Source organism: Pteronotus mesoamericanus, unplaced genomic scaffold (assembly GCF_021234165.1).
Source record: "Pteronotus mesoamericanus isolate MK-2021 breed Mesoamerican mustached bat unplaced genomic scaffold, CSHL_Meso_final contig_163, whole genome shotgun sequence".
Classification (NCBI taxonomy): Eukaryota; Metazoa; Chordata; class Mammalia; order Chiroptera; family Mormoopidae; genus Pteronotus; species Pteronotus mesoamericanus.
In genome coordinates, this window is record NW_026555064.1 from 21,244,118 (window position 1) to 21,258,502 (window position 14,385).

A 14,385-nucleotide genomic window follows, 5' to 3' on the forward strand; every position below is an offset into this window, starting at 1 on the left:
AATACCTAAAAACATAAAATGGAAGTAATGCCATAACATAATGTTTAATCATTTAATCTAATCTTTTAAATATTAATAGTTATTAATTACTCAGATTCCTCAAATTAAAAAATGTCATATCTACATGGTAGAAACCCCATATCTGTAATGTGATGAAACATACGGCCCTTATGAAACATGCTAATTTGTTTATAGTACCTAAAATGCCTTGGAAGGATCACAGACTGAAAGCATAAAAGTTTTTGGTTGCTTTTCTAGGGACACTAGTTTGGCAAACTGAGAAATGGAAAATTCCAGGAGTGGCCTAACCCAGTTTTGAGAGGCATGAGGAAAATGGTACAGAAAGGAATTCACTAAAAATCAGAGTCATCCCTATAAAAAAAATCTAATAATCATGGGAAATTTCATCCGTTTGTGGTGAAGCAGTTTGGGAAAGACTTTTTAATATTCTCTGTGTTGCTTTTCTTTTAAACTGAGGCAAATGATAGGGAAATAGAACATTTGACTGTTGGACACAATTTAACGACGGAAAACGCAGGCGGAGCTCGATCGCCGGAGCAGCAGGTGGGGGGCGGCCTCGAGGGGAGCCCGCCAGGGCCCCATCCTCCCCCGCCCGGCGCGACGCCGGCCGGGCCGAGGACGTCCCTCCACGCCTGCCCCTCACTTCGCTTCTGGGCACGGAGGAGGAGAAACCCTGTCTACTTGGCTGTCATTCAAGAGAGGGAGGGACAGGTGGCTCCAGGTGGCCTCAGACAAACCACCCCCTCCGCCTGGCTCTGGCGGCCTGGGGCCCGCGGCTCAGGGCTCCCGCCCCCACACAGACGCGCGACCCCCGGCTCTGCCGGCGCACAGAGCGCTCCATGGCCGGGACACACGACCTAAGCCGTCGTTCGCCCTCTCCCCTAAAGCTCTCTATCGTACCTCGTTTTTGAGATGCTAGTTTGAAAAATGATCTCAAAATCTGTACATACAAATATATGCAAATATATACATATGTGTTTGTATGTTTTGGGAAAAATCAGATAGGTTTCTGTGTTCTTGAGAACATGATTTTTTCGACCATACTCTACGTAGTAAAACCTAGATTGTGCACATCAGACAATTGATAATTTTAGCGGGGTAACTACCCAGAAGCCGTCCGAGGTCTGTGTGTTTCTTATCTGTCACCCGTCTGCACGCACAGATGTTTCTGGTCGCCTGTCTCAGCGGTGGCTGTCTCCTCCTTCGCAGGTCACGTCAAGCAGAAGGGGCCTGCGGTGGCCTACGGAGCAGCCGCGCCGACCCTCCCCAGCCTCCGCCCCGCGCCGTGCGCCCCCAGCTCCAGCCGCTGTGACCCCCCGACGCCGTCCGTGGTCTGCCATGGTCACATGAACCTCCGGGAAGCGGCATTCGCACCGTCTCGTCCTGGGTCCTCCACGGCACGTTAGGGGGAGAAACCGGGAGAGGCTCCAGAGCTGGGCTCCAGAAGATGACTCTCCTCGGGAAGCTTCGCAGAAGCTTCCGAACGCTGACCGTGCTCCTGGCCACCTTCTGCTTGGCCAGCATCCTCGTCTCCGCCTACTTCCTCTACGCCGGCTACCGGCAGGCGGGGGCGCTGCTGGAGAGCACCGCCGGGGCCGGCTGCGCCGGCGCCCGAACCCCGCCCGACCGGCCCGCGCCCGCGCCCGCGCCCGCGGGGCTGCGGACGGCCCGGCCCGTCGACGCCGCGCGCACCGACGCCACGGTGCTGCTGTTCGTGGAGAGCCAGTACTCGCAGCTGGGCCAGGACATCGTCGCCATCCTGGAGTCCAGCCGCTTCCAGTACCACATGGTCATCGCCCCCGGCAGGGGCGATATCCCTCCGCTCACCGAGGGCGGCAGGGGCAAGTACGTGCTGGTCGTGTACGAGAACATCCTCAAGTACGCCGGCATGGACGCGTGGGGCCGCGAGCTCCTGGAGAAGTACTGCGCCGAGTACGGCGTGGGCATCATCGGCTTTCACAAGGCGCCGGCGCACGGCGCGCCCCGCGCTGCGCTGCGCGGCCTCCCGCTGAGCCTGGCCAGCCACCTGGCCCTGCGGGACTGCTTCGTCAGCCCCCGCGCGCCGCTGCTGCGCATCGCCAAGGCGCCGCGCGTGCACCAGGGCCCCCTGCCCGGGGAGGACTGGACGGCCTTCGAGTCCAACCACTCCACCTACGTGCCTGTGCTCCTGGCCGCGCCGCAGGCCGGGCGGGGCACGCCGTCCCAGCCCGGCCAGCCGCTCCTGGCCACGGTCGTCCAGGACCTGGGGCTGCAGGACGGCATCCAGCGCGTGCTCTTTGGCAACAACTTGAACTTCTGGCTGCACAAGCTCATCTTCATCGACGCCGTCTCCTTCCTGTCGGGGAAGAGGCTGGCCTTGTCCCTGGACAGGTACATCCTCGTGGACATCGACGACATCTTTGTGGGGAAGGAGGGCACCCGCATGAACGTCAAAGACGTGAAGGTAAGAACGTTTTGAAAGAACGTGATCATTTTTGATTTTCGCTAACTGGGTGGTATTGCTAAAGTAGAATTTCAGTATTTTAAGTTCCTCGTGACACAAAATGTGAAGGTGCAATAGTCTCGGAAAAAAGTCTTGACCTCAGGTGTAAGTGTCGCTCACACACACCCGGGTGCTTCTGAGGGGCGGGACGGAATTATCCCGCGGACCTGTGAGCTCAGCCTCCTGCCTGGTCCCCCCGGCCCACCCCCACCAGGACCAGGGCACGCCCCTCCCCCCATCTGGGGCGCGGTGACATTTGTGCGCCCCAGACCAATGTGCCACAGAGCTCTGCCCCCCGACGGATCCCCTGCCCTGTCGGTTCTGAAACCGGTAGTAAGTTCAAGATGGAGAGATAGCTCAGACCTTTCTAGAACCTCAGGGAAGCTTGGTGTGTGAGGGTATGAACTGTTCCGACGCTGTAAGTTGAGAGATGAGGAAAAGCAGAGGCTGCCAGGCGGCGCGTGTCGGGCGAGACCGGGAAGGCCCCCCGCATGCGGAGGGACGCGCGGCAGCAGGGCCGGGGGCGCATCCCGGCTGTGACCAGACCAACCGCACGAGGAGCGCCCTGCGGCCGCTGAGACACCGACGCCGAAGGTGCCCCGGCGCTTTGGTGGGTGGTTCTGAGACTCGCTCCCCCTTTTGGCATCTGGATTCGATGTTCTCACTTGCGCTGGTGTTGTCCTGTGTGCGACTAAATCTATCCTGTGGGCAAATAATTTTAGCAAAGATAAAAATAATAGGACACAACCCGAAATTATAAAGAAACTAAGAAGTGTTAGGAGGCTTTTCTGCCAGTGCCTTTTTATCCTCCAAAGATGGAACCGCGATACTTATTCAAAATAACAGCTTTTTCCCCATCCTGAGGCCTTATATCACTGCTATAATGAAGCATGATTAAAACCAGTAAAAATGTTCGCTTTTTAGAAATCTTCAAAGCACATGGGAGCCAGGGACCCCCGGGTCACGGAGCCTTGCATGAAGCACCGCTTGCCTGGGACCCACAGCTCACATTAGGCGTAGCTGGGAGGGGCTCTGTGACCCCCTTGCTTTTTTTTCCTATATTCTATTCGTTTTAATTCATTCAAATTCCAGTTTTATTTTCATTTCAAAGGCATAACCTAAGAAGCAGCCATGTGCCTCCCCAGGGTCCCTGAGCAAGTCCCACCCTGAAACTCACCCAGGGCCGCCCCCACTTCCGCCTGACAGGCTGCGGGACCTGGAAACTCTTTCTAACTCGGACCGGACGGTCCCACTCAAACACAGCTCGTAGGCTGGCTCTCAGGGGACAAGCAAACAGCCATGCGCCACCATCCACACGACACTCAAAGGTCAGCGGGGACTTTCGGGGGGCACGACCCCACACAGGAGGACAGGACACTGAAGCGCCAGCAGGCCAGTCGCAGGCGGGGAAGGGTCGGGGGCCATGTGTGTGTGAGCACGCTTATGCGCACGCGCACAGAGGAATCCTGTGCTCCACCCCCACACACACTGTCTGAAGAAAAGACCCTTTTTGGCTCCCTGTGGTGTTGCTACTGGTTCCCCTCAGAGCCATTAATCAAGGCCTGTCAGTGGCTTGATTGGCGCAGAGGCTGTGACCCCGGGTTGCTTATAGGTCGATGGGAAACACTGTTTTTCAAGTGTTAAAATTCTAGTCTCCATCTTGGTTTTTGATTTCTGTTTCAACTTTATTTTTTTGGATAAATATGACTCTGTGGAAAAGAATCGGAAACCATGTGTAGGACGTCTGGAGACTCCGTGTTCTTCCTCCTTGCGTTTATTTCCTGCGGGTGTACCCCCAGAAGTCCATCCCGTCACCCCACAGCAGACGAGGGGGGAGCCAGTGACGTCCCTTCCAAACTGGGCCTTTAACCGAACACATGGACCTTCCCTGTATCAGCCCCCGTGATTAGCTCAGAGCCCAGGTCGCCTCTCTCGCCCTCGGGCTCCACACCCCGTTCTTCGCTGCAGAGTCCGCTCTCTCGTGCCGCGTGTTCGCAGTCGCCAGGCGCGCAGGCAGGACCGTCCCAGGCAGAAGGCAACAGACGCCGCGGCGGAGTCCTGGGGACAGTGGGCCCGGAGGACAGTGACAGCGTCTCTCCTCCTCGGAGCCGGGGGTCCGGGGCTGGTTTGCCGGGGCCCCCACACGTCGGGGCAGGAAGCGTGTGCTCAGGCAGGGGATGCGGCCCAGGCCGGGGGGGCTGGAAACCCCAGGACACTGGGGAAGGGGGAGGTGCCTGTGCCGGCTGGAGGGCGGTGCTGGAAACCAGGAGCCGTAGTGGGATGAAGCGCAGGAGGCCTTGGCTGTGGCCGGGCCGACGGGCACCGTTGGCACACGGGCGCCCTGCGCGCTCTGACGGTTTGAAGCCGGAAAGGACACGATCAGAGCCGGGGACGGAGAAAATCACAATGCTGGAACCAGGGAGGTGTTTGGGAGAAGACCTGTTTGAGAACCTATTACAACAATATCGGCATAATAATTATTCTGTTTTTAAAAATGGTGTTTGTTCAGCATATTAATATATGCTGAGCACTGTGCTAATCATTAGCAGGTAGTGTATCATTTAATATTCATGAGAACACTAAGAGGCAATATTTGTACATTTTCTGAATGGATAAAACGAGGTTTAACAATATTAAGACAGCCATTTAGCTGGTAACTGACAGCGTGAAGAACAAACCCAGGCTACCTGTCTTGAGTGTCTCACTTTCTCCCGGAAAACAGGGCCTTGGGCAGGGTTGGAGCCTCAGCGACATCGCGCCTAGTGAACCTTGGGCGCGCTCATTCCGCTTTCCAGCCCGGACTGTAGGTCTGGCAGGCCAATCTGAATGGACCGCAGCCGCAGCCGTAGTATCCGGGGGGCACAGGCTGAGGTGAGCGCCGGCCCGGGAGGGACACACCCCGGCCTGGCGGCCACCTGCACGGAGCTCGGGCCGCGCGGAGCGAAGGGGCGCCGACAAAGCCCGAGGACACAGCGCCGCAGGAGGAGGTGGAGGTGCGCGCCGGCCTCGGGGCCTGGAGGCGCCTGCCGGCGCCCGCAGAGCAGCGTGCGGGGCCAGGGCGCCGCGGCGACGAGAGGCCCCTGGGAGGCCCGGCGGTTTGCGCGGGGCACCCGGGGGGAGGCGCGCGAACAGGCCCGTCGGCCTCCCCCGCCGGACGCCGGCAGAGCTCGAGGCCTGCCGTTTGGGGATCGCGATCGCCACGGCGCCGTGAGTCCAAGCAGAACCAGCCGAGCGCAGCGTTCTGAGTACCCTGCTACACACCCGAGGTCGCGACCAGGGAAATGCACACGGGAGACAGTTGTCTGAGGTCGCAGGCCAGGAGCCTCCCGGGGTCATAGGGCAGGAAGCCGGGAAGGGGGCTGTGAAAAGCCGCCTTCTGAGCGCAGCCCTGCGTGCGCCCGCCCAGCAGCGCGGCCGGCGCCGCCTGGAGCCCGGCCTTCCAGGTCCTCCGTCCTCCCCGCCGCCAGCTGCTCAGCCAGCCCCGCAGCGACCGCACCTCCCGCTAACACGGCGCCCGGCGCGCCCAGTGGCTCCGTGGCTCCAATATTCCCGGAACCGGGGTCTTGAAGTGTCAAGAGAAGAAGGCTGCTCAATGCCCATTTTCTAGTTATTGTGCTCAGAAATGATACTCTACGGAGAGGATTTCGTTTCGTCTCCCTGTGTTTCTGTTCTCGGGGAGCGTCCCAGAGAACACGCCTGTGTTTTGTGGGAAACAAGGGCTTCGGAGTCATCTTGCGCTGAAGCCTGTTTCCTGGGTGTCCACCAACTATCTACGTCTTTTAAATGCCTATTTTAAAGCCAGACCTGTTACCAGCTGCAGATCGTCTGCTTAGAATAATTTCACAGCTTTTTATATGCATGTTGTATTTCCCTTTAAGAATAGAGGCCCTGAATTCAAGCCCACCCTCACAGGCCAAGTGGGAGGGACCAGCGTGCGGTGGGGGGGCAGGGGGCCACCGGCAGGCCGCGAGGTCTGCGGCCCCGGGGGGCGGGGCTCCGGCCGCGAGCCTGCTCCGCGGCGCCACCGGTGGAGCCCCGGTCGCTTCGGGAAAGAGCCAACGGCAGAACCTGCCGGGTGAAGCCAGCCGAGCCAGTCCGTCTCCGCCCTGGGGCGGGGGCGGGGGGGCCGGGGGCGCAGCCCCGGCTGCCACCCACCTCAAGGCCCCGCTTTAAACCCCGGTGACAGCCAGGGGGCCTTTTCCGATGGGCTTTGTAGTTCTGTCATTCTGTGACAATATAAATAGTGATTAATTAATTAGCCAGTTGATCGGCTCGGACTAGGTAGAGCCTCTTTGGCCGGGGCCACGGAGTTTTTGTTATGATAATCGCCACAGACACCAGCAAGGGCTTCGCATCCAAAGGGTCCGGAGAGGAGACGCAGGCACGACCAACGCTTGCTCCGTTTGAACTCCCTGTAGACAGGCACTGCGGTCCGACAGGAGCTTAACGATCATGGCAACGCCTGCAGTCGCCGTATCTGCCGGATAAACTAAAGCATCTGTTTTTCTCGTCCTGAAGTGACTTGCAGCACGTCCACAATGCTTCTTTCACGAAGATTGTCTGTCGTTTAACACTGTTACAGTCCCGCCGCAGCGGTTTTGCCCACTGAGTCGCGTTGCCTGTCACTCCCGGCCTGTCTGTGTCCCGTGGGCTTCGTTGTGGGTCTGGTGACAGAATGTAACGTCATGATGTTGATGCGGTTTTTAAGTGTGGCCTGACCGTCTTAGTCTTTACTAGGGAATCTCATCCAGTCTCCAGAAGAAGATAATAGAGACGCCATAATCAAAGAGTAATAGCTGTGACTTTTCAAGTCAATAAATGACAGCAGCTCCCCAGTTCAGAAAGCGTCCTCTCAAAGCCCGCCGCCGAATAAACCGAGAATAATCCCTGCCTCGCCGCATGGTAATGACACAAAATAGCGCAAGACCAATTATCCTGCTGCAAAAATACAAGGTAGACCAGCAGACGATTTTTCAAAAACAGCAGTGGAAGCTCAAATCCCCTTTTGGGGGGGATGATCAGTCTTTTTCTTTGCAAGATAGAGGAATGGTTTTCTCGACAAAGAAGCTGAACAATGAGTTTATTCTATCCTGAGCTTAAAATTCTGCCTCAAACAAATCTGATCGGCTGAATACAAGGTGCTTGTTTTGTGGGTGTGAACGTATGTTTTCCTGAAGGAAAAAAGACCATTATCTTTGGATAAAAATAATACTGGAAAACATTCATTCTGAAGAGAGGAGCGAATCCTAGCTCACTAGTCATGAACTATGACCCCATGCAAGTTACTTCAGCGGAAGCACACACTCGGTCCCTTGGAGACGGAGATCTAATAGGGACCCGTGTTCCACGGGCTCCTGCGAGGATCACACGACCGACCCCAGGAATAACCCTGAGGCCGGCGCCTGGTGCTCCGGGGGCGAGCCCACCTGCTTGCTGGCAGAGAGTTGAAGAGAAAAGATCCCCTTGCTTTTTGTCAGTCCTGCGATTTGCCGCATTTCATTGATTCCACACCAGGATTCGCATTCAGTTTCATGTTGTAACATCTTGGACATTGGGGTAGGTCTTTTCATTGATGGCTTCCTCTGTTTTATGACGTGCGGGGCTTTAAACTGATTTCGTTTGGACTGAGCTCACACTGCCTCATGCACCCGGCTGATTACATAGCCCAGGTTCACGTGATGACATGCGGAGGCGTTGTCATTAGCTGTTTTGTCCCTTGTATTGAAAATAAGCCTACAGGAAACAAACTGGCCCGTCAGAAAGACACTACACCCCATATAAACAGAAGCGTGTCTTCTAACTGCTTACAATCACGTTGTGGGAGGATATTTAATATAGCTTCACAAGCCACTCTGACTGATTGAAAATGCGTATTATGAATTTATAATGCATCAGGTCATAACGCATACTTTTAAATGAAAAAAATTTCTCCACCTCTTTCTGTGTTAGAGTGTAAACACAAAAACCCTTTCCGCAGTCTGTATTCCATAATCAAAACTTTCTGTTATTTATGCAATATTTGATAAGATCAAGGCATCAGCGATATTCATCTATTCATTTTATTTGGCATTCGGCCTTATATTATGTCAGTTTTGGGTGCACAGCATCGCAGTGAGACAATTGTGCAATTTCCAAAGTGATCTCCCCCGATAATTCAAGTACCCGGCTGGCACCGCACAGGCATCCGTGATATTTAAGTCTTTAACCACTTTATTAAGGTGTGATCGACATATAAAAAGCTGTACACTATTTAATGTACACAACTCAGTGAGTTTGGAAATAAGTATATACCTGTGAGACTGTCGCCCCCAAAAAGGACCTGCACATGCCTGTCCATCACCTGCCAAAGGTTCCTCCCACTTCCCCTGTTGTGAGCGTCCCTATTAGTGTTAGTCCAGTGCAGTGTTAGCGTTCGGTGTCAGTACCAGGACATGATACTGTCGCGGTGGCGAGAACACGTGGCACAGGGCCTCCCCTTTGGCGAATCCACCCGCACACTCCGGCAGGGCTGGCTCTAAGTGCCGTGCTACGCGCTCAGCCTCCGGGACTGACTCAGGCCGCGTCACCGGAACTCTGTGCCCGTTGACCGTCACCTCCGTGTCCCCACGCCCTGCCCCCCGGCGCCGGGCAGCCACCTTTCTGCTCCGTTTCTGAGTTTGCCTCTTTCGCAGTAGACGCCCCATGCCAGTGAGGCCGCCCAGGGTGCGCGTCCCTGCCTGGGGCTCGCCTCACTCGGCCCGTCGCGCTCCAGGCGCACCTGCGCGCTGCTGCAGAGGATGGGTCCCTCTTCCTCCCGGGCCGCGTAGCGTTTCCCTGCGAGCGCACACCGCATTTTCTTTATCCTCTCAGCGCTGGTGGACGTCGAGGTTGTTTTCGTGTCTTGCAGCACTGCGGTCCGCAGGGGAGGGAGAGTTGAGGGAGGGAGGACAGGTGTCCCTCAGAGACCCCGGTCACCGCTCCCCTGGGTGCTCGCTCAGGCGTGGGGTTGGGGGCCATTGGGTAGTTTCACTGGGTTCGCCAAAAAGTCTGTTTAGTTTTTCCCTTAAAATAAAGGACACATTTTTCATTTTCACCAATAACTTTATTGATTTGGATATTTTGAGTATGTCAGCTGTCTCCCGCGTAGTATAACGTTGATTGTTCTCAATTAATGTCTCAGCTGGATTGCTATTAACTTCAACTGGTCTACCTGACTGTGGAGCATCGTCCAGCAAAAAATGTCCAGCACAAAACTTCGCAAACCACTTTTGACACGTTCGATCAGTCACAGCATCCTCGCCACACACTGCACAAACATGAAAAATGCATTTCAGTTGCATTTTTACTTTTCTTGAAATACGCATGATGTGCCAAAAATCTTGCATATTTCCTTCCATCTTTAATATTAAAATGGCTACACAAAAGTTCACCAATTCTGGTACTTTTTTTAAATGCACGCTGATACTACAGCTGTCACAATACAATCTAACAACATTGTTCCAAGTGAAATTAAAGACACCTAAGTGCTAACTAGGGACACTGTGCAAGAAGAGTGAACAGACTTTTTGCCAGTCCAGCATTTTAGAGTTTCCCAAGGACCCCCATTCCATTTCCATAATTGCTATAACTTAAACACTGTTGGTAATCATTTATTGAACTTAAAATATGTATTAAGATAGTTAAAATATTATGGTAATAATTATAAAGAACTTCTAATCTAAAACAATGGAATCAATAGACCGTAGGGAAAATACATGCAAACATACCAGATTTCCATAAAATTAGAAGTTTTAGAGTTGTAAAGCCCAGCTTTCACGGAATTCCTGAGGGTCTAGTTGAAAAGACCAGACTCAGTTACTCAAGCGTGCTTCCTTTGATTTGAAACCTGAGTGTATTACAAGTGAAATATAACACAAGTGTCTTTATTTGCTTGCAAATAACTCTTTCAAATGACATTTTATAAAAGATATTTGATATTTAGAACACTTTGTGAGATTCACACCACATATCCATTACATCTGTTTTTCTTTTTAACATAAGGTTACAATGAACAAACCAAATTTATGTAGAATGAAAAGAGACAGAAATGCCGCCTTCTCCAGAGCGTCTGGCCCGGTGGGGCCCACACGCCTGCGCACACGTTTCTTCCCATCCTGTCCTTGGATAATCTAACTTCTCTTTCTAAAAAACCTATGTGTGTGTCTACTCATCTATATTACAGTATGCTAACGCACAATGTTTGCTTCTCTGTTGATTTTACAAAGGGAATCTAACTCAACAAATGACTGGTTTTCTAGTGCTTATTTTAATTTTGTTGATCATTTTCTATTAAACTGACCATTACAGAATAAGCCACTACACGCACTAAACAGTCCAAGTGTCAGATGAACCACATAAAAAGCTTCACAGACATTTTCACAGTTGCCGCCCTGTCCTGTTCACTTCATTGCTCCCGTAAGTGGAACAGTTAAAACGCTCAGATTACTTCACATATTCCAAACAGAGCAATCTTCCAAAATCTCACTTCAATGTATTCAATTAGAAATCACTTTACGATACTAATTTAATTGGTAAAATTTGCTTACTTTCTGTATTTTAGTTTGCCGAATTGGTCTAATTATTTTCAGGAATTCTCACTCTTATACATGCTACACTGGACCTACAATGACAGAAAAAGTAACAGTTTGTTGTGCAGAATGTCTCGCTATGTAAACCCACAAATACACGCCACTCTGCAAACAGCAGCCGCCATGGGCCTTGGACGGACGGTCACGGTTACACCGCACACTGAAGACACATGTTCTAAGCTGTGAACTGTGTTTCAAACATCCAGTTCCTAGCCTATTTGAATATTTTAAATGAAATTCTACTTCCTGTATACATAACTATTTTAAATTTCAATGTGTTTTTGCAATTCTCAGGCTGTCAGTAATAGATTATTTGATTGCAATTAAAGCTTCTCCAATGGCCTCTCAAAATGAAAAGCATTTTGCGTGTTCACAGTTGACAAGGAGTTACAGTCATTCACAGGAAACATGAGGAAATCACCCTCTTTTATAAAGTTTCACCCCGTTGAGACCCAAGAAAGTCCCTGCTGAGAATCGTTCATCCTGAGGACAGTAAACCTTGTTGGGCTTTTTCCCCAAATGGCAAAACCGACAGAAGACCTACTGCGCTCCGCAGAGCGGGGCGGCGAGGCCCCGGCTGGGCCCGCGAGGCCGGGCCTGGGCCGGCGAGCAACCGCCTCTGGAGGACTCGCCGCCCAGATGGGCACCGCCTGCTGCCCCGTGGCGGTGGTCGCCCCCTGCACCGGGTATCAGCGATAAAGAAAAGCTTTACATGGGAAGCGTGGGGGCGGGCATCTGAGGAAACACGAGAGACAGGCTTGCGGTGACAGGGTCTCACGGGTGCAGTGGCAATAGCCCTCGAGGTAAGACGCGCGGGCAGCCGCCAAACCGAAGCTTGAAGGGGCCCAGCCGAGTGGGACCGGTGAGTCCCAGGAGCACCGCTGCTGGGGGCGGTTTGGCATGTCCCGTCCTGGTCCCTCCGCGTCTCTGTGGAGTCTGTTCTCCCGCGTTACTGCTGGTCGGCAGCCTTAGGAAACGGAGACGGCAGGGACGGATCAGCAGGGCGAGCGGAGTGGCAGGGCCGTACCTGTCCCCCTGTTGGGCAGGACACCTGTGTGACACCCAGCCCCGCGAGAGGCCGGAAGGAGGGGTGGAGAGAGAGACGGAGGGTTCGTCTACCCTTGAATAATGAGAGAGAGGCAAGAGATTTCTTTAGAACAGTTTCATTAGGAAGAAGACCATTGGATCTCAGAGGCCAATAACGTTGTCTGGGGCTTTGACACCGTTCTGCGGCTCTCCCTGGCCCAGGGACATCTGTGTGTCTACTCAGCTGCCAGGAAAGCGAGCGTGTCCCCCGGTGACTCTCATTGTGAAATGTCACGTGCAGCCGTGCGTGGTGTCCCATGAAACCCCTTCTCTGAGAGAGGGGGTGGCGGGGAGCGGGGCGCTGCGATCTCTGTGGGGCCGCGGGTGGGGCTCTGTGAGCAATGGGGCAAAATGCAGCTTCTGTCTGTTCCCCAAGATGACAGGGCTCGCCCCGGACCGCCCCCCGCCAGTGGCCCTTCCGGTCAGTCTCCGATCTCTTCGCTTTCGCTCTGATCTATTCTCTCATTGTTCTTACCGGGGGAAAGTCAATCAACTTGCCCCGCCTTGTTCCGGCTGCTTGGGATGAAGCTGACATGTTTTGGACAGTGACCCCTCATCTCAGTAAGGAAGGTCTTCATAATTTTCTGTTCAGTGCTATGTGCCAACAGAAAACAAGGTTTTTGGTTCTTTGCCTCCAAAAAATCTAATTTTGAGCACGTGTGTGTATGTGTGCAGCTTAAGAACTTTTCACCATGTCAGCTACTCGTGTGTTCTGACTCCATGAAACCATTTTTAAAAATAAAAGGGCACACTAAATTTTTGCTACCTGCTGTGTTTATATAATTTAATTCTAAGGCCTCCTTACTGGTATACTTTAAAAAAAAGGAGTTCCTGTGAAGTACAATTTTTCTTTGTACCATGACTACTGAAAAAAAGGAATGGAAAGAAATCTTGAAATCTAAACAGGCCCTGAAAATGCTGCATCCACACGGTGTTGCCTTTAGCTCAGGGCAGGAGAAATCTAGTCGAAGCTTTGTGTTCTGCTACAGAAGACCACATCTGGCTTTCAATGTATAAAATGTAAAAGAACAAAAAGAAAAGGAGAGAAAGAAAAATAGAGGTGGGAGGAGGGAAAGCTAAACCATGTTTTAAATTCCCAGAGCAAAGTGGTCAAATTACACAGGACGCGCCACACGCGGTGGCGGGGTCGGCAAGCCGGGCCCGGGAAGATGCGAGCCCTGGGCGCCGGCGGAGCCCCTCCGAGGGGCTGTCACCCCCGCCGCGTTCCTTCTGCAGGGGGCTCGGCGGGCTGGCTTTGCCTTTCCAATCAAGTGCAAGAGGAAGCACTCAGGGCAAGAACACAATTTAACGCCGCTGATGCCGTTCAAACACTTACCCAAAGTGGCAGCGCGGCCCAGGCAGAGCCACAGCTTCAGAAGATGACAGTGTCGCTTCCTGCGCAAGAAGGTGGGAGGGCCCTGCATGTGGGCAGATAACCGCGTGCGCGTGTGCGCTGATGCACACGCGTGAACACACCCACGCATGTGCTTGCTGGCTCGCCAGCCACTGGAAGTGCGCACATGTCACGCGCCTTGCTTCCCGGTGCGCGGCATCGGGCAGCTGGCTGCGGGGACCCCGCCTCTGCCGTGCGGGGGCGCACCTGCCGCTCTGCAGAGAACTTTCGGCCACGAGGCTCGAAGCGGCGCCTGTGTGGCCGCGCCGTTTGTTCACGCGTTGCGGCTGAGTTGACGTTCATCACATCAGCCAAAAAAATAGCCCTACAGGACTAAACGGAAAGATTGAAACAGCTTCTGCTAAATGTAAACTGCAGACCTATGGGCAACTGTTTTTAGAAACAAATGACGGGATTTTAAATTTTTAAAATTTTCGCCATGTACTTTACACTTTAAATATAGCTTTAATGCATTTACTGTAGTTGAATAATTTTAAAGAGAAATGAAATAGTAAGGAGGCCATAGTAATGAGTGGAATTGAAGTGTTAAATGAACATTTTTTAGCAGAGCAGGTTAAAAAACCCCGACAAGAATAAAAGTATTTTTTAACTACCCGCTCTGACAGCCCGATCCTCCGCGCCGGCAGATTTCAACGCACATCCTCAGAGCCACCGACACTGCCGGCGCTGCTCACTCGCCTCACAAATAGCCCGCCTCACGGTGAGAGCCGGTGTGGCCGGGCCCGGCAGGGTCCCGTGTCTGAGGAAACGCAGCGCCGGAGCCCAGGCACAGAGAC

At 53.3% G+C, this 14,385-nt stretch overlaps 1 protein-coding gene across 1 annotated transcript in view; it reads left to right on the top strand.

Annotated features, from left to right (window-relative positions):
* The first annotated feature begins 1,468 nt into the window (after positions 1–1,468).
* Positions 1,469–14,385, top strand: part of NDST4 (N-deacetylase and N-sulfotransferase 4) — a 95,749-nt gene continuing 82,832 nt past the window's right edge. Inside the window, exon 1 of the mRNA XM_054562155.1 lies at positions 1,469–2,464. Coding sequence (XP_054418130.1) covers positions 1,469–2,464 — 996 coding nt within the window. The remainder of the gene's footprint in view (positions 2,465–14,385) is intronic.